This window comes from Oreochromis niloticus, linkage group LG15 (genome assembly GCF_001858045.2).
Source record: "Oreochromis niloticus isolate F11D_XX linkage group LG15, O_niloticus_UMD_NMBU, whole genome shotgun sequence".
Classification (NCBI taxonomy): Eukaryota; Metazoa; Chordata; class Actinopteri; order Cichliformes; family Cichlidae; genus Oreochromis; species Oreochromis niloticus.
In genome coordinates, this window is record NC_031980.2 from 30,810,205 (window position 1) to 30,834,145 (window position 23,941).

The 23,941-nt window shown below is 38.9% G+C and overlaps 1 protein-coding gene across 2 annotated transcripts; it reads left to right on the forward strand.

Annotated features, from left to right (window-relative positions):
- The first annotated feature begins 5,677 nt into the window (after positions 1-5,677).
- si:dkey-119m7.4 (solute carrier family 22 member 6) lies at positions 5,678-23,941 on the forward strand. Of its 2 annotated transcripts, none has more exons than XM_013276211.2 (10): positions 5,678-6,307; positions 8,262-8,365; positions 8,507-8,661; positions 9,337-9,505; positions 9,902-10,025; positions 13,857-13,966; positions 17,379-17,590; positions 17,708-17,816; positions 20,253-20,465; positions 21,731-23,941. In XM_013276211.2, the coding sequence occupies exons 1-10, from the start codon at positions 5,957-5,959 to the stop codon at positions 21,810-21,812; spliced, it is 1,629 nt and encodes a 542-aa protein (XP_013131665.1). In that variant the 5' UTR covers positions 5,678-5,956; the 3' UTR covers positions 21,813-23,941. The 2 variants fall into 2 exon arrangements, with proteins under 2 accessions (XP_013131665.1, XP_013131666.1); XM_013276212.2 differs by having other exon boundaries at positions 13,860-13,966.

The window sequence follows — 23,941 nt, forward strand, 5'->3', positions numbered from 1 at the left end:
AGGAATGGAATGGGGTGGGGAGAGATTGCGAGAGCTGACCTGACTGGGGAAGGCCACAAAGCACCCTTCTGTCCCTCCTCAAACACACCTTTCCCCCCATCTCACTGATCCAGAGGGGAAGTATTTGATGCTGGGTCGCTCCACGGCCTTTACAACCTGCCCACTTCCATAGTCTTACTCACACCTGAATGAAAATATGGGTTAAATCTTTAAACCGTGTGTGATAAGCTACTATTGTACATAACATGTTAACAAACCTAATTTCATGTTTAAAAGTCTTCTCACTTGACACATTCACTCTGTGCTGTTTATTTAATGTGGTGCTGAAGCTGCGTGCTTCACCTAATGTGGACTGACATCTATTTGAGTTCACATTCCATTACTATTTACACTGAGTATAAAGGCGCCACTCATAGCTAACTCTCCACCTACATTCTCGTAAAACCAGCACTCCTTTGAGATTTCATATGGAAACACCAATAATACTTGTATTGCTGCTACTGCGTGCTGTACTACCATGAGTACTGCCAACAATGAGAGGCCAGAATGTCATCAGATGCTTATCAACTTTAAAAACTAGTCGCAATGTAACTATATATATTCTATAACTACAAGTAATCAACATGTTGCTATAAAATCTTGTAGAGATATTAATGGTCTCTTTTAGTGGGGGAAATGATTCCTGAATCCTGTGTTGAATTTTTAGTCTGAAAACAATTTATAACTTTTATGTCATTTTTTTCTTGGTTATTGGCAGATAAGTTTCTGTCTCTCTTAATTTAAATGAAACTGCCATGACAATTGGAGACTGTTCATTTCTTTGTAGGTAAACAAACTTCAGTTTGGAGGAGGTCTGGACCCAGCAGTAATCCCATTCAGTAGTCCAATGGCGGCGTTTCATGGCCCAGGCAAGCCTCTTTGTCTTATTCTGACATCTTAGCAATGGCTTTCTTGCTGCAACTCGTCCTGTCAAACCTGCAGCTTGAAGTCTTCTCTTTACAGTTGAAACTGAGACTTGCTTGCCACGACCACTATTAAACTGTGCTTGAAGCTGTTGTCTCAGCTGTCCTGTTGTCTCACAAACCTGTCCTCTGATTCAGTTGTGGCTTTCAATCCAGACCTCTTCCTGTCAGAGTTTGCCCCAGTTTCTGAGTGCCTTTTGATGGTTAAGGAAACTGTACTCACTGACACCTTGACTTTCTTTGCAATTCCCCTGTAGGAAAGATCTACATTTATAAGTGTTATGATGGTCTGTCTCACTTTTGTTGTAAATTGCCTTTTTCATGCCATTTTTGTAGCAACACACTACTTTCTGCAGTACAATACTGTTCAACTGATGCTCACAAGGTTATGGTACCACAATGTGTTCCAACACTGCTTTTATGCAGACAGAGGGGGTTGTAACCAATCCAATAAAGTTGAAACACCTGTAGGAATTTGGTAGAACCAGCTTTTGAGGCTTCATCAACCTCCATTGCTGCAGAACAGCTTTAAATTGGATTTTTTAGTAGTCTGAAGTGGATGAATCTTAATAGTACTGGTGATTCACTAGTGTTTATGTGGTGCCCCATGGTGGGACTGGCATTACTAGGGTTATTATCCAAAACCATGCCTAGAGCCTTTCTTCAACTGCATACTTCCATATGCTAATGTTTAGTTCATAAGCCTCTTTACAATATCATGTATGGCTATGTGACATGCTCTGTGAGTATCTGGATATTGCACTTGCAACCATGGGAGGATTATCACGACTAGTACACACTTTGGATACAAACTTTCTACACACCTACGCATTCAAAGTTTCGTAGCACATTACTTTGAGATTATACTCCTTCTGCTATTCTTTTACATTCTGTTCATGCTTTAAAATCACCTACCTAAAGCAGAGTTCATTCTGGTATTCTTTAAAGCAAAGTCATTAACATGAGGCCTTAAATTGTCTTAATAGTCCTCAACCCTGGACCACAGGTGATATCAGAGGGTGCAGCCAGTGTCCCTCTCTGCCGGCTAAGCCACCATCCTGCCTTGAACTTGGAGCCACTAACACAATTCAACTTGCCAACCGGCCAAATGTAATCTATGCTGTCTGTGCTTTCACCATGTTGTAATTCACCCATGTTCATAACACTCAAAAGGAGTAGAGGAATATGTACAAAACAACAGAAAGGCACACACTGGAGAACAAAGTGCTAGGAAGCAGTGAAAAAGGACTTAGTCTAAGTATAGAGTCCGTGTGTGAGTGGCATGAGTGGCAATGGTTTCCAGGGTTGGCAAAGGTCAGCCAATGAGTTTTTGAGCTAATTACACTCTGAGCACCCTTCCTGTTCACAGTTGCGGCCTTTGCAAACACCCAGGCAGTATTAAAAGGCCAGCAGCAGCTTCTGGTCCAGGTTTATTCTTCCTCAGGGCACAGAAGAAGTGAAGCTGTTGCTGGGCCTTCTTTACCAGTGCGATGGTGTTGTGGGTCCAGGTGAGATCACCTGAGATGTGGGTGCCCAGAAAACTGAAGGTGGAGACAGATTCCACCAGACTGATTGAGGTTGGTTGGTGAGGAAATCTTTGATCCAGGAGCAGGTGGCAGGGGGGATCTGAAGTTGGTCCAGTATGGTGGCCAGGATATCTGGTATTATGATGTTGAACACTGAGTGTAGTCTTCAGATACTTTAAAATAAAGTTTTAGAGGATCTTAAATTTAGTTGGTGTATTTGGGTCTGGTGGATTTATTTTTGTTGTTGCTGTTGTGGTGTTAATGTGTTGGATCAGCATTGCTGTTCATTCACATTTCTTTAGTTTAGACATGTTCAAGTTGTCATGATCTACCACAGTAATGTAGTTACATTCTTATCAACACCTTCTCACAGTGGAAAAGTGTGAAAAGCTTTTTGATCCGGCAACGTTTTTTATACACCATAAGAGCACTAAAACATGTTAGTTTCCATCATGATTCAGTGATGAATGGTTAACCCTACAATAATTAGAACACACGTACTGTACATATGCATAGATAAAAAAATATTTAGTCCTAACATTTGCTGTTTTTGTTTTTCTTTTAGGGCTTCTTTGGTTGTCTTTTTTCCCTCCTGGTCACAAATGATCTGTCTTCGGTTAGTGTTGAGTTTTATTTAAGCCACATGGTAAACAGGCGGATTTTCAAAACCTAAGCATTTCAATTCTGTCACAGTTTGGCATTACAGTTTTTCCTTTCAGGAGCTTTCCAACTTGGCTTCAAATAAACAGAAATTCTGTGAAAAAGCTGTAAATGAATTTTAAGTGGGTTGCTACTTGCCTGTTGACCTGTAAAAGGTGAAATGATATTTTCATTGGCAATCAACATACTTCAACAACACATCATCCAGACACACAAAAACCTGCTTTATACAAAATATCCAAATATGCCTTGGCTGCTTTGTGGGGTGCATGGTAGGAGTTACAGATGGGTTTAAGCTGGGGGTGGGATTACATTGGGGACCAGCTCTGAACTGCTTCTTGTTTAGATACATAATAATAATAATAATAATGATGTATATTTTATTGATCCCCATGGGGAAATTACTCTCTCTGGATTTGACCCTTTCTCTCAGTGAAGCAGTGGGCAGCCTGATGAGCTATCCCTGCGCTGTACATAGATACAGTAAACACTTACAGTGTGTTTTTATAAATGTACAATCAAATTTCTGTTTCAACATTTGATATATTCTCTTTGTACCATTCTTAATTACCTATAGATGTTAAATAATTAGCATCAATGCTTTCTGATTTTACATACATTTTACATAGAAAACAATGAGAAAATGAGAGAAAGAGCAATGCGGATGGATGAAAGATAGAGAATCAAGACATCCAGAGGATTAGTAAAGAGGACGTGAGGGCGGCTATGAAGAGGGTGATGAATGAAAAGGCAGTTAGTCCAGAAATACCTGTTGAGATATGGAGACTGCCAAACACAACATTGGAAAGTGAGAGGATACCTCAGGAATAGAGAAGACATGTACTGATACGTCCCTTCAAGAACAAGTGTGATGTGCAGAACTGTAGAAACTATGGAGTGCTAAAGTTTAAGAGCCCTACCATGAAGCTGTGGGAAAGAGCTGCTGAAGCTAGGTTATAAAGACAGGTGATGATCAGTGAGTATCAGTATGGTTTCCTGCTGAGAAAGAACACTACTGTTATGTCTGCTTTGAGAGCATTGATAAGTACTGAGAAGGTCAGAAAGAGCTTCACCGTATCTTTGTAGATCAAGAAAAAAGCATACGATAGGGTGCATGAGGAAATCAGAAGTGGCAGAAAATTATGTAAGGGGGGTGGAGAATATTTATGAGGACATCAGGGATCAGCTCTGAGCCCCTTCTTGTTCTTCTTGCAGTGGTGATGGACAGGTTAATAGATAAGGTCAGGCAGGCAGGGATAGGCAGCAGCTGAAAGAGACACTTGAGAGCTGGAGGTATGCTCTGGCGAGAAGAGTAATGAAACAGTAGAGGGTATGATAGATGTTTAGGAATGACAGCGAGACAGATGAAAAGGTGAATACTGAAGTTGGTAGAGTTTAAATATTTGGGGTCGACCATTCAAAGCAGACACAATTAATTAGACACACTGTCCAGACTAACTACAGAAAAGCTCCAGTATTGAAAATATATTGATTCTTTGCACCTTTGTACAGTTACATTTGTTTCCATGTAACCACAAGATGGTGCTGCAATGTGGAATGAGTGGCAGTGCACGTGGCACAGAAATGAACACTGTTAGAAGCTCTTGAAAAATTTAAGTTGTTTACACCAATTTTTCCTTCTATGAAAATGACAAGTAGCATTTATGTAATAGTACCGGGGTTGTATTTCCTGCTTAGAATTCAATAGGAGGTCTTGTACTGAGTGTCCTCTGGTCTTTTTTGATCGTTTTATGAAACTACTCCTCTATTCTTCCTGAAGTAATCCCTTTGAAAAAGATTTCTTGTACTTCCCACTGACAGTGTAGGGAGCCCCACGCCTAATCAAAGAATGCCAGTCTTCTCAGATTACCCCTGGGAGCTCTGTTCCAGTTTGCTGAATGGTTTTTATGGTGTGCATGTAAGTTACTATGCATGAGGATTCCCCGGAGAAATAATCAAGGTTCTTTAAACTATACTATCAGCAGCACAAGCCAAGAGATGACTGGATATGTTTGGGAAGTGGTGAGCTACTAGTGATGGAACAGCATAAAGAAAGCAGCTCTAATTCCTCCTCGATATCTATCTGCTTCTTTGCTTCACCGCCAAAGACACGCATTCCCCCCCACATGCCATTCAGCGGCAGAATGTCTATCCGTTTCAGTCACACTTACAACAAGTTGAACTAGTCTGACAACTAACATACAGGAAACTGCAGAGCCATGTCATGCCTTTGGGTTTTCTCATAAACAAACAGAACTTTTTTTGATACACATTTGTTGCTGCAAGAAATACTGGGCAAATAATTCAGCTGAATCAAGTTGTTTGTCAACTGGGAGAGACAGCCACAAATTCCTGGTAAAAAGTCAAAACGGGTTACCTAATTTATTCTTATGAAACTTTTTGAGAAGGGGCGGAGAGACAAAAGGCAAGCAGCCCAGTCTTCACTACACAGCAGCTCCTCCCACAGTGAGGAGCCACCTCCCTCCTGTTTTGGTTCACTCCCATCACTCGGAGGTTAGATCACCCTCAGAGAGCTGCACACTTTCCTACAGATAGCCACAGGTTGCTCTTGGAGTGCAGCGCAGCACAGGTGTGACTGCATATGAATGAGAGTGACTCTGCCTGTTAATCATCAGCCTGGCACAGGCATAAATTCCAGCCTTTTTTTCTTAGACATTTGACTGAAGCTTTGTCTGCTTGTGCATGTATACCAGCTTCATTTTAGGAGCTCTTTTGGACTTTCTGAATTAGATCCGATTAGTTATAATAAGGCAGATTTTAACTGTGCATTCACCAACAGTCAGCACAATGAATTTTGATGAAATCCTCTCTGTTATCGGAGGCTTTGGGAAGTTCCAGAAGATCTTATATGTTTGGATCTGTCTACCTCAGATCTTTCTGGCATTCCACATGCTGGTCTCAGTCTTCACCGGGGCAGTCCCTCCTCATTTATGCCGCTTTCCCAGGCTCTCAGTGGGGACTCCAGCCTCTTCAAACTTCAGCCTTCTAACCACTCCTGATGGACAACCTGACCTGTCCTGCACCGTCCCTTTAAACCACAGCAGTGCTGAATCTCTTGGCAATGGACATCCTACTGTGAGCTGCCAGGAGGGCTGGGAGTACAGCACGGAGACATTTCAAAACACTATAGTAACTGAGGTGAGTGAAAATCCAGCAGCCTCTTGGATAAACCCAGATGTGTTCAACATGCAGATACGGAATGCGGAGAGACTTAACACTTTTATTACAATGGCCTCTGGTGACATTTGAGACAGGGCTGAATGGGGTTACAGTTGAGAGCTGGACTCATGCAGTGCAGGGCCCTCTAGGCATCCCCACATACTTTGATAATGTTTTTGAAACATACACGTGAGGGGCGGGGAGCAGCAGCAGTTACATGACCAAAATGATGTAACTGGACAGGGCACTGTCACATGTGAGTAAGACACAATTCATCTCCAGTAAATACAGTAACTAAGCAGAAAATTAAGAGATTTGCAGTTGATTTAGGACAAGCGAGTCATCACTCGATTAGAAGATGTATGGCGGCCTGGAGCATTTTAGCTTTTTATGCTATAAAGGACCCCATTGGTCTGTAATGTTAGTTCTAAAACCGAAGAGAGCTCTCTTCTCACAAACAAACTCTAGCACTTTTTGTTGAGAGAAAGTTAAAACTACAAAGTTAGGGCAGATCCTGAAAGGCTGCAGAGTTCTCTATACCACAGATATCCAGTCGGAGACACTGAGCAAGAGGCACATGGAACTTAAAGAATCCACCCATTAATTTTTTTCTGTTACCCAACTCAGAATCATGGTCGGCCTGGAGCCTATCCTACCTGCCATAGAGGGAGGGGAGGGGTACACCCTTGATGCTTCAACCTGATGTCAGATTTGAACCTAGGGCTTCTTGCTGTGACCTTTCTGCATCACTGTGCTGCCCAACTTAAAAAATCAAGAATTCAAAGTTATGGGAGAGTGCCGCAAGACCAAAGATAGTGATAAAATATAAATTCCGGGGGGTATTTTAAAACTTTCAAATTCTCTACATGCTCTTTTTATTTCTTGGTAACCACTGAAATTATAGTAATTTCGAAAATGTTTGAAAATGACTGCCTGAATCCTACCTATAGGCATTTCAAGATGTCTGCCAGGTGACACGAGGCTTTAACAAAGTGCAGTTTTCCTTACATATCCCTATGTGATCAAGCTGTCTCAAGATCCAAGAGTAAAACATAATGTTTTAAATGACTCCCGAGTTCTTAGAAAAATGTGAAAAATTCATGTTAGTGCCACCGCTATCATTAGGCCTTATTCTGTGAGGGACATGAACGTCTCCTGCTATCTCGCCGAATTTCATGATGATCACATCCAATCTTTCTGAGATAGCATGTCCTTGAGTAAAGGGTTTGTCTAGGGTGACTATGGGTATCAAGCTGTATTCCAGCTATTTAAAATCATAGAATTGTCTCTAATCGCTTTCAACGTAAAACATTCGCATCAATGTGCCACTCACTTCGCCTTCCTGTTTTCCACTGTTTAATAATAATAATAATAATAATAATACATTTTATTTATAGGCGCCTTTCAGACCCTCAAGGTCACCTTACAGTAGCACGTAAACAATACCATAAAAAAACATTTAAAAAAAATGTATGTATAGCAAACATGGTAGATAAAATTTGGACATAAACAGTCATGAAAGTATAAAAGCAAATATAAAAACTGAGCAAGGTAAAAATGGCCTAAGACAGATCAGGTGTATGCAATTCTAAACAGATGGGTTTTGAGTAGTGATTTAAAAGAGGTGAGACAGTGTGTGGTCCGTAGAGCAAGTGGAAGTGCATTCCAAAGTCTCGGGGCAGAACAACTAAAGGCTCTGAGTCCCACGGTAGTCAGGCGAGCAGGTGGAACTGACAGAAGGGAAGCTGAAGAAGAGCGGAGTGTACGAAGGGGTGAGTATGTATGGAGAAGATCGGATAGATATGGAGGAGTGAGGTTATGAAGCGCTTTGAAAGTGAGAAGCAGGATCTTGAAATTGACACGGAGGTGAATTGGGAGCCAATGGAGCTGTTTAAGAGTTTTCACCAAACATCTTGCCCTTCTTCCTCCCTAGTGGGACCTGGTGTGCGATAATGCCAGCCTGAACAATGTGGGCTCGTCTATCTACATGTTTGGCCTTCTTGTTGGAGCGGTTGTGTTTGGACACTTGGCTGATAAGTAAGTTAAACATAGCATACCCATTTTCAGAGCACTATTGATGTGAATACAAGGTACTTTACTTTTTTAGGATTTTATAGTGGTAGAATATTTTGAGTGCGATTTAGTGGAATGACTAACTTCTGAAATCTTTTGTTGCAGATACGGTCGCAGGATAATTATCCTTGTCAACCTGGCTAGCCAGGCTATCTTTGGTGTCGCTGCTGCTTTCGCACCTAATTTCTACATCTACACTGCCCTTCGCTTTATGGTTGGAACATCCATCTCTGGTGTTATCATGAATGCCTTTGTCCTTGGTCAGTGTCCTGCAGTGGTTACATGAAAACAGAAGTTAAACAAGATGCTAAATTTCTTCAGTGTTGAAGTGTTAATAGTGCAGATAAAAATTCTGATCAGCACAGTATGTGTGTTATCCTTTGACCAAGATCATCAACTTATATGATTTGTTGTTATTCAAAGGAATTACAAGGAAGGAATTCAAAGAAAAGTTCTCTCACATTACAAAAACATGTTACGTTACCTATACTGGGTAGACTGGTGTGGTTTACGTACAATTTTTGCTTCTCCTTCTTTACTTTGAAGATAAATGAATGTGGTCCACAGTGCTTACAAGATTACAAAGCATGGCATTATAAACCTAAACTAAAACCCGCATTTTTAATTACCATTACATGTTATGAAGGGAGAAAATAGTTTCTTCTCTTTTAATTTAACAAGAATGAACACTTGGGCTCAACCACGGTTTTAAAGTAGCACTCCACCATTTTGGCACATGCAGGTTAAATTTGTAAAAAAGTACTAGAGTATATGTACAGTGACATTTCTAAAATAGAAAGTAGTTTTAATCAGAGACTTGACTGATGTTGGCTTTTTGGGGCCAGTGCTCTATTTATTTATTTTTGGTATATCTTTCATACAGTATTTTGTACTGTGTGTTAAGCTTTGTGTATTAATATGTTCTTACTGCACAGGCACAGAATGGACCGGCTCAAAACAGAGGATGTTGGCGGGTATAATCACGGACTACTTCTTTGGCTTTGGCTACATTTTTCTGGCCGGTGTGGCATATCTCATAAGAGACTGGCGTAAACTGCAGTTGGCTATATCCGCACCTGGCTTCCTCTTTATTTTCTACATCTGGTGAGTGTGGAGCAGCCCAGCCTAGAATTTTGACTAGTTTCCAAAAATGATTTGGTAAAAGTATCACAAAGCAAAGAAAGAAGGGAAATAATCAACAACAGACTGAGTTTTTGAACATTGTGGTTCAGAAAATAAAACCTGCAGCCAATGCTCACTGTTGTGATTTATATCAAATTCCTCACAAGCCAGTGTGGTCTTACAGAAAAAGCACGCTGACCTACTTTTGAATTCTTCTTGTTTGTCCCTTACTTTAATACTTTAATACTACAGTCAATAATAGCTGAATTCTACAAAGATGTTTGAGAGTTAGGTGATGTGGCAAGTCATAGCTTCCAATTAAGGCACAGAGAGTCAAGTATGTGTGTAAAGAACAACTATCTGTAATATATGTTTTAGGGTTTTGCCAAAGTCTGCTCGCTGGTTAATGGCCAATGACAGGACAGAAGAAGCATGGAAACTGATCCAGAAGGCAGCACAGATAAACGGAAAGCCCCTCATTAAAGACCTGGAGATGTGTCAGGTACAGGTTAATTCTGTCTCTTACACATGAGCTTTTTTTTCTACAGCTGTCATTGTAGAATAACAAACAGCAAACACTCAAAACTGACGTTGAGTGTTGTGCTGACAGATGTCTGATGGTGGGCCACTAAGCCTACTAATACTAGTCTACTACTACTACTCATGGTTTTACTGCACACTAAGGTCTCTATGTCATTAAAAACCAAAATAATTGACAAATTTAAGACACCATAAAAATTTAGTTTGTTCATCAAAGATCTAAAAAGCTTCTTTTTCCTACCACCAAATTCTAGGATTAGCCTATATGACATAGATCTCAGAAGATTAATGTTTGAAGATTAATTAAGATTAATTGAAGATTGAAAAAAAAACAAAAAAAAAAACAGTTTGTCACATTCTAAATATTTAGATACGTCTAAAGCTGAGATCATTCTGTTACTGGACTCTTCGTTCTTCATATTGGTTAGACACTGCGTTTGTCTTTTTGGTCTCCCTAACATGCACAGTACTGCAAATAAACTGATGATGTCTGGAATCTTATCAAGTGTAACAGTACCATCAGGGAGGCATCACTAAAACCTTGAAAGTTTGAAAATGCTGAAAAACTGAATACGTAGCAAATTTAGAAACCACCGAAAGGAAGTGGGTAAGCATGTTGTTTTTGTCATTTTGGTGATAGAGTCTTAAAAAAATAAGTTTCTCTTCCTGTCGTGAGCTGAAATTATGGAACTTGCCATTTCATGTTGCTGACTAAGCAGTTCTTAGTATCCTTAGTAACACATGTAGCACTTGCCTCATTAACAGTCCCATCAAATTAAGTAGCTTCATTAAGTAGCTGTCCTACATGAGTGCTTAGGTGATCATTATAGATTTCCAGATATTCATTTCAGCTTTAAGTAAACACCTAAAACAAAATTTGCCAAATTCAGTGAGCAACAGCCGCATAACTGTTCTGCCAAAGCGAACAGTCTTGGGCCTTATGGATGAAAGACACATGGGAAAATTTCCAAACGCAATTAAATCTGCCTCTCTCTCACTATTCTGGAGTGAGCTTTGACAAACTACAGCAAATGTTATTTTTTTATATGAGCTTTATGACAACAAAGAAAAATGGTATTATTAACTGTCACAATGTGCGGATGCAGACTGTGTGGAGTGAAGAGGAGGGTGAAATGCAGACACGCAAAAACAAAACTTGATTCTAACAGAAAACCTGCCGTTTATTATGGCATTATTGAGCAGTACAAAAAATAAAAGGGCGAAAATAATTTGAAGCTAAGCAATAACCTAAAACTGGGGAAAACTTGAAAGAAAATATGAAACATGCTAAACATGAAAAAACCTGGCGAGGACAAAATAAACAAGAAAAAAACCTTAAACGTGACAACTTGGCATGAATCCACAAAGACCTGGAAACATGGCATAACATGGCAGGACAGCAGACGATCGGACAACGAATGAATGAAGACTCAAAGGTCAAATGCACACAGGAGATGATCAAGGAAGTGGAAACACATGGGGAAACATCTGACTAGAATAAACATTATGATGCCACAGGGGAAGTGAAAGTAAACACTATGAACATGGGACACTAGACCTCTTCAAAATAAAACAGGACACATAACGGGACGCAGACATGAAACACATGAAGGGCGAGGGAGACTTAAACACAGGGTTGAAGACACAAGGGGAATGTAAGAAACAATGAACTATAACAGCAACCTAGGCATAGTAGAAATGACCTTAGATAACCTAATGAACTTAAACATAAACCATAAACAGCAAAATATATTAAAACTTAAAACGCTCGGTGAAATGACCCGGGCTCATGACATTACCTAGTTTTAAAAAACACTTCCCAAATTTGATCCAACAGAAATGAAGTACAACAATGCTACATTGTAGCTACATGGTAATACCTGGTGGAAGAGATAAAGTCTTTGTGGTTGGTCGCTAGCCGATGTTCAGTCGCTGTTTGCCCCTGTAATGTATTTACTACTCTGTCATTGGTAAATCACCAGTATCCTGCAAGGAGCCACTGCTGAAAAAGGTTATCTCGCCCACCTGCCCAATTCACGTCAATAAGTGATTATTTTCCCGTCTTCACTTGAAGTTGCTGAATCTCGTTGACTTTGTGTGATCTGGTCACTCCCAGTGTGAACAAGACTTAAATGTTGCTCCTCTGATGCTGATAAAAAAGGACGAAGGTGCCAAGTTGTCCCCACTTTGCAAGGTTGCCAACAACTTGGCACTGAACGTGGCTGTAGTCACTTTAACATCACCCACTGCTTTTTGCACTTTGTTTTTTGAAGCCTGAATAGTACTGTTTTGGAGGATTAAACTGACAAGGGGGTAAAGTGCTCAGCTATCAGTTTGGTTAAACTCTACAGCATTAATTAGTGCTAAGAAGCCTAATAATACTTCCAAGTCTAGAAAAAACACAGGTGTTTTGGTTCTGTATAGTACACTGCACAGACATGTTGCCCTTAAGGTTCTTTATTAAAGTTGGAGTAGGCTCTTGAAAGTGTACATTTTCCTGGAGTCAGATTAGAAAAAAAAGTAAAACTACAGATTTTGAAGGTGTTTTGTTACCATTAAGGAAAAAAGATGAAAACAAAACACCTTCAAAATCTGTAGTTTTACTAATGCAGTTTGGTTATTAAATGTGTTTTTTGGCCCTGGGATTAATGGGTTGTCTATAATGCAGGGCATTTCAAGAGCTTTTAAATTCCCCATTTTACATGTGTATGATCAAACATATATACACTGATATGGACTTTAGAAATATCTGGCTTGTAGAGAGAAGTCTGCGTCTAAAGTAACCCAGTTTAACATCTAAGCATCTTGTGGAGCTTTTATTCATTTTTTGTTAGAACTAAATTTGTCCTGTAGAATATGCAAAATATAGTCATTACTTATACCTCACAGGTTTTAAAAGAAAACTTGCAAACAGAATCTCTTTTTTGTTTGCTCACTGTTATCTGCAGTTTCAGCAAAAAACATATGGAAAACTACAAAAACCACAGGCGTCTGCTCCATGAAATATCTCTGACTTTATTGAATGTGCAGTAAATCCTTGTGTCCCGATGGCAGTCTAAGGTTTATGTGAACCAGCTGCTGGGATGGTCATATAACCGCACGTTTCCCATTTTTTTCATGTTACAATGCAAGAAATCACTGACTAAAATTTGAAGCCCTGCTCCTGGTTTCAGAGACTCACAGGTTTTGTCAAAAGTCTGTGTAAATCAATTTCAGACAAGCACACATACAGCATCATCTGTCAGCAGGAGCCAGCCGTCTTTCACTATTACTGGAAAAGTGCACGGGCTCAGTGAAAAAAACAAAACACAAACCAACTACTGGATTTGCACAGAAGCTCATCTCAATGTATTTTTACACCTTGTGCATTTCTTTTTTTATTCATTGCTACTAAAACACAACTGTTTACACATACACAGCTCTGCTAACATGCTGCTCATGCTACACTCTTTACACAGGCGTGGCTTTCCACTCAGCTGTAGTGTTGTAGGTAGGAAGGTAATTAAACACAGCTTAGAGCAGATATCATTAAAGCACTAGAAGCAAAGATAAATAATGTTTCATTACAAATGAATATCAAGCATAGTTTTTATTAGCAGTGAGAATATTCCCTCTAGGACACTGGTATTCGATTTTTATCCTCCTCTGTTATTCAGGAGCCACTACTTATTTGCATGTGCTTTTTGATAAGTGGGTATCATTTAAACATGCAAACTATTCAAACAGAACTACTGAACATATTTTGCACCCTCAACCAAAAACACTGATACCTACTGTCTTGCTCGTTTCACAGCAGGTCTGTAAAACTGAAGAGAAAACTGTGGTGAAGAACAAACACTCGTTCCTTGACCTTGTTCGAACACCAAGAATGAGGAAGCACTCTCTGATTGTCTTTTATCTGTGGTGAGTATACGCACTAGTTTTTTTCATTCAGAGTCACACTCAACACAAGATTGCTCCTGAGGGTTCATGCTTATCATCCACCTCCCCATCTCTGCATGTTGGCCTTCAGTCTAAGAGGACCTTTTAAACTCACGACAGGGGCTGAACAGTCCGTCTGAAACATGGATTTGGGAAAGCCATAAGGACACATTAGTGCTATAAGCGCAATCAAATTTAAAACAGCAACAGAAAAAATGACCGTGGGAAAAACAAATGAGTAAGCTTGTCTTGCTTCTAAATATTCAGCCTAAATACTCGAGCCTTATTTATCCAGGAAAAATATAACATCTGTACAAAATTTCCATGTAAGACATATTTGAATCTGACCTCAAAACAAACAAATAAAACAAACTTATTTGATATACTTGGGTGAATATTAGCACTTAGCTCATGCTAATGCCAGCTAGCTAATTTTGGTAAATCTGTATTTCTGGGACATAAAATGAAAGTTTGGCTAGCAAAAAAACACTGGGCTTAAAATAAAGTAGACTTACAGTAGAAAGAGAACAGCTGAAATAGCAGTCAGGCACCTAAATATATAAGGTCGAACTGTGAGCTTATCAGCTAATAGTAGTGTTGGCTTGCTAACCTATATGTAATGCACTTTGATAGCACCTCTGGCACCTCTTTGCTAACTGATGTCACACAGGTTGTGAAAAACAGCAAGCCATGACTGGCTCTGCAGTCCAGGAACCAAGTCACAGAAGGCTTATCTATAATCAGTGAAACACTCATTAGCTCACTGGGTTAAAACAACACTAAAGCTGGAAAAACCCCTCGAGTAATAAAGCCACACCACACTGTGTGTACAGTTTTACTTTTGGCCCTAAAAAGATAGAGGAAGCAGTTTGGAGTTTTGTGGCTCTTCAACATTCCCGACAGTCTGGAATTTTGCTTTTTGACAGTTTTTTTTCCTGCCTCTAATCTGATTATGAAAAGCTACAGTGGAAATATCATTATTAACCAGACAACAAAATATAATATCAACCAGCCTGAAGAATTAGTACTCAGAACTTAAACTTGATATATCATAGTAAAAACTCCACAAATAAAAAGTAATTGGCAGTTACCCTTCTCCCTCAGGAAAAAAAGGAAAAACTGGACCAGGATCCAAGCCTGTGGAACTAGTGTGATTCCACTTACTGTTGAGATGAAGCAATAAGACTTATATCGTTCCTAAGGGCTAAATGTCCTGTTAAAAATATAAAGGATGTCCTGTCATATCACATTTTTCATGGCTAAGGATGAGTACCTTTGGTTTTCACACCATGGAACTCTCAAATGTGAATCCATCAGTGCAATAAGGGGTTTATTCACTTCAGCCCTGCTAAAGTATCCATGTTTACAGATAGTTCTTACTGACAGTCAAGTGAGGAACAGTTGACCCTGTGTTTTTTATACATACTGCCCTATCGCACAAGCATCACAGTCATCAAATAGCTTTTATTGATGCATTTCCTATTAATTGAAATGCGGATGTTGCTTTAGTCGCTGTTCCTGTTGAAACACGAGATAGTCATCTGTGCCCAAGCAATAAACTCTTTGTTTTTGTCACTTCAAGCTTTTCCATTTGCTGTTTTGATGCTATAATCAGAATCAGCTGACCTTACTGGATGTGATTGCTTAATTGTACCAAACAGTGAATTGTACCAAAGTGGATTTGCAGTGTTACTCCAACCATCCTTAAATCTACTGTGAATCAGTGTGTTGTAAAAATAGTCCAGCAGGCTGATTTTTACAGCCAGTAAATGTAAAAACGATGCAGAAACTGCAATGTGCAGAAGATGGACTTGCGCAACTTAATTCACCACAACCTGTTCTACCCCCATTGTTTTATGTGGGGCATTTAAATGAGAACCACACGTGAAAGATAAGGTAGGAATTTTAGAGAAAAGGGAAATGTAGAGCCACTAACATCTGCAGCGGCACAAAGCCTCCTTTTGACTTTAAAAAGCAGTTGGATTTACAAAAGAAACACAGTCTCAGTTTGTGACTAAATGAGTCACGCAAACGTGGCACACAATTCCCTGCAAATTCCAAAAAATAAATTAAAAAAAACTTATGTCTTATGCTTGTTGTGTTTGTTACAGCTGCAACTAGGAGAGTTGAGTTTTTTAGGAGGGAGAGGTTATCGGAACAAGTATGTAATCTGCACTTTGGCTCAAAGTTATGTCAAAACTCGCTGTCTAAAAACTCTTCACTCAGTCCTTAGTGCTCCTCAGTAACACAGCAAAAATGAACTGAACCGTCACTTATCCCTTGTGATCGTCCTAAAGACTGCAATACAGCAAAGTGCATTACTAATTTAAACCAAATTATACGGAACCTTAAATAGACTTTGATCAGTTAACAGAGTTCATAATCTTTATAGAGCAATTCTACGTTCTTCATGCAGCAACAACCTAACAAGAAGTGGTTTTCCTTCCAGCATTGATGTCCAGAGATCAGCCTTGTTGTTAAAACTCTAAATATATCAGCAGGTTATGAAAAGGAAAATGCTGTTACAGTTTACATTTCCATGAGTTGCTCCACTTTGTTTATGCTTTAGATTCTTTTTCTCGAGTTTTCGAATGGTCAGTAAAGATAAAGCGGTCTAGTTCGCTGTGTTGGGATCGGAATTTTGCTGAAGAACTTACTCAAATGCTCACAAGAGAAAAAAAAAGGGGGGTTGAATCAGAATAATACAAAGCGACCCGTGACCTGTCGCCGGTTTCACAAATGACATTTCAGTTTGCTGCCTCTTTCTATTGTCAGATTGTGACAGGGGAAAAAAGAGAATTCTGGGACTGCATGGGACTTCTTTCCTTAGTATTTAGAGAGTTGGATCAGTCACTTCTTGGTCACTTATCTCAGTTAGGAATCTTCCTAAGCAAAACAGACTACTGGAACACACCCAAAGACTGTATGCACTCCAGGGAGATGAATCATATGGCATATGTGAACTTGATCAGAGAACAAGAGTGAGAAAAAAAGGCGCAAATTGAAAGGTCAAAAATCTCCATAAAGACATAACTGCAAAATAAAAACTAAAATAAGAAGTAACTGAAGGGGCAAACAACAGCAAAGGAAAAACAGGAACGCACACTATGGACAAAAACGCTAATGAACAGAGCAAGCTAGACTCTCTGTGAGGCTTTGCTGATCATTACTTAGAAAACCAAGTGAACCAGCTTTGATTTGGGTTTGTTTTACACTATGTAACTTATTTTGGCATCATCCTGTAGTAACTTCAAAGACTAACAGCAGTGGGAATTATCTCATTTTTCCATGAACAACAAGTAATACGTTCAAAGGTATCAAAGGAATGACATGTGCCATGACATTTCCCTCCAAGCTGAAGCATTTCTTTCTTTCTTTGATCCTACATTCTCAGGTTTGTCAATGTCCTTGTGTATTATGGCCTGTCCCTCAACATTTCTGACTTTGGAATGAATATATACCTGACTCAGATGATTTTTGGTCTGGTCGAGATGCCTGCGCGCACAATCACCCTGTTCACCCTGAACCGCTCCCGTAAGATCTCCCAGCTAGCTTTCTTAGCAGTTGGAGGCACTGCCTGTCTGCTCACCATCTTCATCCCCGATGGTAAGAACACACACACTCAGGACAGCTTAGCTGGATTGTGTATGATTAACTCTTTGCCTTACTTGTTCTAAAAATGTAGTCTACAGCTGTTCTCACCATCCTTTTATCTTCTTTTAGATTTGTCTGTCGTCAGAACAGTCTTGGCCATGATTGGAAAGTTTGGAATCACAGCCTCTCTGTCTATTATTTATGTGTATTCTGCTGAGGTGTTCCCCACTGTTATAAGGTGAGTGTTACCCTCCAAACACCCTGGAGTCTTACAACACAAAGAGTTGCTTCACTAACTAAAGCTAAACATGTTCTGGCTAGCAATGTCACTTAAACAGGTTGTGGTATTATCAGAACTGTGGAGTCTTTTAAAGGCAGCTGCTAATGGTGCCACAAAAGCAGTTTGACTGGAGGCAGTCAGTGATCGTTACCTAATGGTATTTTATGAAGCATTTTGGCAAGTTGTTTCTGGAATAATTTTCCAAGCTTTTGACTGTATTACCTGTATTACCATGGTACAGTAAGAAAAAACCATCAACATGTGTATCTGAAGATATATATAATATAATCCATATTAAAATAAATAAATTAAATCAAATATATATTATAAAATATAACATATATATATATATATATATATAGATATATATATATATATATGTTTAAAAAGTCTTCACTTGGAAACATTCAAAAAAGTCGGAACATGACTTTTGGTGTTTCTTTGTTAGCTCATCCAAAAATCCACTTATTCAGCCGATGAAGAGTTTTTTCATTAACTACATCACTATATCAAAGCCTGGGTAAAAGGCTTATCAGATCTATAAAAAGGCTTCGTTAGCCAAAATACTTACCAACAGGAAACCAGGTTTTAGATGTATGGCACACAGATTACTGGTCAAACTGTCTGCAGAGCAGTTTTGAGACTTGTCCCATTATGATTAATGCTGGAAATGTTTACATTTATTTTTCGGAAGTGCTAGATTAAATTTAGTACGGCAAGGTTTAGGAAAACTTTAAAAAAGTATCCCATGATACTTATAGTATCTCACTCATCTGACTAACTAGTGTTAGTGTTACGAGTTGGTTTTGCTAAAGAAGTTTAGAATGTGGTTAAAACGCTGCAACTTTCCTGTTAAAAGATTTCCTTTACATCAGGCGTTTCAAACACAAGCCCCGGACAGAGTTCTATTTGGCTGACAGGATACTGGAAGAGGAGGATGACAGGAAAATGTGAAGGAGGACATAGATTTTGGACTGCATTTGGGTTATGTTTGATAGCTTTTTTATTTGTGCTTAACATATTTCTTTCAGCTATCACATCAGCATTTCTTTATAATGTAGAAAAACTGAGACGTACTATTATTAAATAGGATTTAATGTATAGTTGAACATATTTACACTGGCAGGAAGAGACTTTAAGGTCAATAAAGACTTTAACATCCCTACTTTAGATAGATGAAAATCCCATAGGACTGAACATTATTATAACCCAAAACTGACCTCCCTGACCCTATATAGGTTTCTGGTGATCTGGTGAATTTAAGCACTTATAAATTTACCTTGTTGCCATAAATACCAACTGGAATTATTTAGATATCATTAAAATAATGTCTTTATGATTATTGCTGGCTGTATCTTAATCCTGAGAATGCTGTTGTCATGTATTACAAACATGTGTTCATTCTAACGCATAAGGAAATCACTATATCTATATTAAATTGCAAGAATCCAGCTTTGTTCCATTTATTAAGATGGATTCATGCATCATTTACATTACATGTTTGTCATTAAGAGTGTTCACAGACAAGAAAGTTGGAATAGTTTAAGTGAAAATATAAGGTATACATTACTATCTATAAATACAGAGTGAAAGTGAGAGCGAGAAAGCAATAGCTGTAATGGAAATTAAGTGCAGAAACGACCCCCCACAGAAAAGACAAATGCCATAAAGACATTGTCTGATAAGAAATCATTAACCAACAATGGCACTCAGAGAGTGCAAACCTCTGTCAAGGCAGCTCTCTCTTGGTACAGTTCTTACTTTTAAGGGAAATGATTTCTGGATGCAAACTATGATGTGATATTTAGAATCCCCACACACTATTATTCATTTCCTAAATTTTACCAATACAAAAAAGGCAGGAGAATTTACATTTTTAAAGATAAAAGATATTTTATCAAAGTTTGACCTAATTTGACCTTGAAGAAGAGGTCAGAGGTCCAAAGTAATGCAATATTTAGTATATATCATCCCTTTATGCTTAACTGTTGTCAGTGCAAACAATGGTGGTAAGAAGCATAGTTTTAAATAGCACTATTATCACTTTGAATTTCAGGTCACTCTATTGACCTTGAAGGACTGGTAAAAGGTCAAATGTGACATGATATTTTAAATCTCTATACAGTACTTTCTATATGCTGACAATAGATACATACATACATAGGCACGAGTCCTTTTTCTCCAATAAATCATCATGTTGACCTTGAAGACGTCAGTGGATGTAAACCACATCTTGAAGGATTATTCACATGACCCAACTTCACACACCTAAAAGATTTCATCAGAATTTATTCAAAACTTTACGGCAGAGGTTGCAAAGTGTAGACAGAGATCACGTTGATATCCATAATAAGCACCTGTAACCTGGCCCTTTGTGTTCATTGTGTTTTTCAGACAAAATGGGATTGGTATAGGCTCTATGTGTGCTCGCACTGGTGGTGTCCTGGCTCCCATGATGTACCTTCTGAGGGGGATCAGTCCTCAGGCTCCCATGGTTCTGTGTGGCCTCTGCCCCCTGTTGGGTTCAGCCCTCACAATGCTGCTTCCTGAAACAGCCAACAGGCCCCTACCTGATAGCATTGAAGACGTTGAGGGATCCAATCACAGGTTTGACTTAACTGTTGACTTAACCTGAGCAAGATCATCATAGGTGCTGATCCTAACCCTATATTTTGAAGAAAGGCAAAATGTTCATTTTTAAATAATGAAAATTATTGCTGATCTGTGTCACTTTGATTGCCAAAACTTAGGAGAACAGTTTAATCAAAAAATGTATATTCACATAGCCTAGGGGTGAGGTTAGGGTCATCTCTGAAGCCAGTAACACCAGCAAAATGAAAGAGAACTGAGAATTGGTTGGTCTCAGACAATTTCATCTTGCTTTTGGTTAGAGATGCAAAATAAGAGTGTAATGTAAGTAAATGTAATCAAATACTTGCTGCACCAAGGAGGCTACAGTGTTGCCTGGAGCCACATCAAGAAGCAGCACTTGCATCTTTTTTGTGAGCAATTCCATGTTTTATCAGAATTATCATCTGCAGCGTCAAGGAACGGGTATGAAATCATGGGGAAGAAAAAGAGAACTAAATATGACGGTATAGATCTTTCTTTGATCAATAAATGTGTGTAAATGTACGTACCAGTACGTACATTTGCTCGGCCACCAGAACTTTTCTTCCAAGAAGTTAGAAAAGAAAAGTGGCTTCATATATATATATATATATATTCCCTCTCGCCCCCGTGGACGGTCTCTTTATCCTATCCAAGCTCAGGTCTTCTACCAGAGCCCTGGGAGCTTGTGCCTTTAGATGTTGAAGGAAACTGTACTCAATGACACCTTGACTGTCTTTGCGATTTCTCTGTAGGAAAGACCTACATTTTTAGGTGTTATGATGGTCTGTTTCCCTTCCATTGTTAATTGCCTTTTTCCCGCCATTTTTGTAGCAACACACTACTTCTACAGTACAATACTGTTCATCTGATGCTCACGAAGTTATGGTACCACAGTGTGTTCCAACACTGCTTTTATGCAGACAGAGGGGGTTGTAAGTAATCCAGGAAAGTTGGAACACCTGTAGGAATTAGTAGAATCAACCTCCATTGCTTCAGAACAGTTTTAAATTATTAACCCATGTTGTTTTACCTGAAAACGCCCTTTTTGTTTAATTCTGAAAAATCAGGTAATTCTATTAAAATTGTTTTTTTTTTTAAAAAGCATCAATACCACCAGCACTATCAAGGAGTCCATTACTTTCTTCCTCTTGCAGGGTCTATATGTGCATGTAGATCTGAGGGCATCTTCTCCAAAATTCCATGTTAAGCAGCGATTTTTTTATGACCTTCTAAAAAGTGCCCTCTTTTTCCTTTATTAGTGAGGAGGACAGCTGTCTGAAGCCAGCCATCTTCAACACTTCTATGAAGAACATCAACATCTGCAACACCAGTATGGACTGAAACACAACCACAGACCACAGACAGTCTGTGTGTTTTCTATGACTGGTCTAGTCTATGCTTCCAGTGGAAGTCATGATGAGACTTAGGTCTTGTAAGTCACCCTAACTCTGAAGATTTATATCACAGTTTTTATTTCATTTGTTTTCAAATACATTTCTAGGTCAATGTGTTATATTAGATTTTTTTGTTGTTTTGATATGGTCTCACCAAGTGTTATACATTGTAAGGGTTTATTCTGAAATCCATTTGGAGTCCTTAACAAGACACTGGTGCCATGGCAGATGCACTCAATGAAAGATTTGAACAGTCACAGCACCTGTTTGCTACATTAAAGCATACCTGAATATTTCTGCTAAAGTTTTTTGAACAGACTTTCATATTACATGAGTGTGACTGTGAGCACATACTGCTTGGAACATGCTATTGAGAGATATATGGTTTTGGACTTACAGTCTAGAAACTATTTACACTGCTTCACTTGTTCCACATTTTGTCATGTCACATCCTTATTCCAAAATGGATTAAATTAATTTTTCACCTCAGAATTCAAAAGCAAAGGGACAAATTGAAGTTTGCTTGAATTTCTTGTAAATGTATTAAAAGTAAAACAAACATAAATAAAACATGTCAATAGGTATCCAGCTCAGTACTTTGTTGAAGCACCTTTGGCAACAGTTACATCCTCAAGTCTTTTTGAGTATGATGCTACAAGCTTGGCGCAGCTTTTTTGAGCAGTTTCTCCAATTCGTCTATGCAGAACCTCCATCAAGTCAACTGGGGAGTTTCTCTGCACAATTATTTTCAGATCTCTCCAGAGATGTCCAATCGGGCTCGAGTCTGGACTCTGGCTGTGCCACTCAAAGACATTCACAGAGTTGTCCCAAAGCCACTCCTTTGTTATCTCAGCTGTGTTCTGGATGTTCTCCTACCTGCTCAAAGCAAGTTGCTGCCACTACCATGCATCACTGTAGGGATGGCATTGGCTAGGTGATAAGCTAGTGTGGTTTCCTCTGGACATAATATTTGGCTTTTAGTTTAATCCTTGTTTCAGCAGACCAGAGAATTTTGTTTCTAGTGGTCTAATTTGGCAAACTCAAAGCAGGCTGTCATGTGCATTTTGCTGAGGAGTGACAGGTCTTTCAGGTCTCCATAGGTGTAACTTTTTCATTATAGGGTATTGTGTGTAAAATTCTGAGGTGAAAAATGAGTTTTGGAATAAAACTGTAAAATTACAAATGTGGAACAAGAGGAGCACAGGATGCACAGTAAAACTGCATTAATGCATTATGGTTTTTTGTTTGGTTATGTTGTGGCAGCTCAGCAAGGTGTGAATGCAACGCTAACATGGCATTACCTCCAAAACTGTTAGCAAACAGTTGCTTGTTTATACTGATATAAAGTAATATTGGCATTGTTAGCACATTAGCAATTAATTACATCTGCTTGGTGAATTCCCAATATCCAAAAAGAGACTAAAAGACACTGTAGAGCATGGATGGGCTATGAAATAGCATGAATTCATGGGTTTATCTCTATAAGTGGTCTGTTTTTGGTCTGGTCTTTGGTCTGCAGTTTTAATTATTGCTGCGTACATATCCAGGCACGTATGTTAACTTACTTTAACATTGTTTTGTCTTGGTGAAGTGAATGCTACAGTATGCAGTCAATTTTTTGAACAGTGTTCTAACAGTCTTTTATAAGCAGTTTGCACAAAGCCAGTTTCATTTAAAAACAAAAATCCTAGTTTGCTATGGAAGAAGTAGTGCTAGTCTATGGTCAGTGTCTTCACAGAATAATGGTGTGGGAAGTGTGGGAATGGGTGATATTAAACTGCACTCATGTTTACAGTAAGAAGCAACAGCAGCAGCAGCTGTGTTTGAGGAAACACTGACACTTACTGGTGAACAGTGAGTGTCACATCGGTTCTGACAACTCGGTGACAAATACTTGAAACACAATATTCAAACATTGAAATGTTTTGTAAGGCTCTTACATGCATTTATATACAGCTGCATTGTTTTTTGTTATTATTATTTTTGTATTATTTTGACTTTGCAGAAGAGAAGTCTGAATGAAACTGTTATGTTTTTTACTGACTTTCTTTGTACAATAAACGTTTGGGGAATTTA

Coding starts and splice junctions, on each gene's coding strand:
- si:dkey-119m7.4 (XM_013276211.2), top strand. CDS start 5,957: ATGAATTTTGATGAAATCCTCTCTGTTATCGGAGGCTTTGGGAAGTTC. Junction 6,308..8,261: donor AAAACACTATAGTAACTGAG/GTGAGTGAAAAT, acceptor CTTCCTCCCTAG/TGGGACCTGGTGTGCGATAA. Junction 20,466..21,730: donor GTTGAGGGATCCAATCACAG/GTTTGACTTAAC, acceptor TTCCTTTATTAG/TGAGGAGGACAGCTGTCTGA.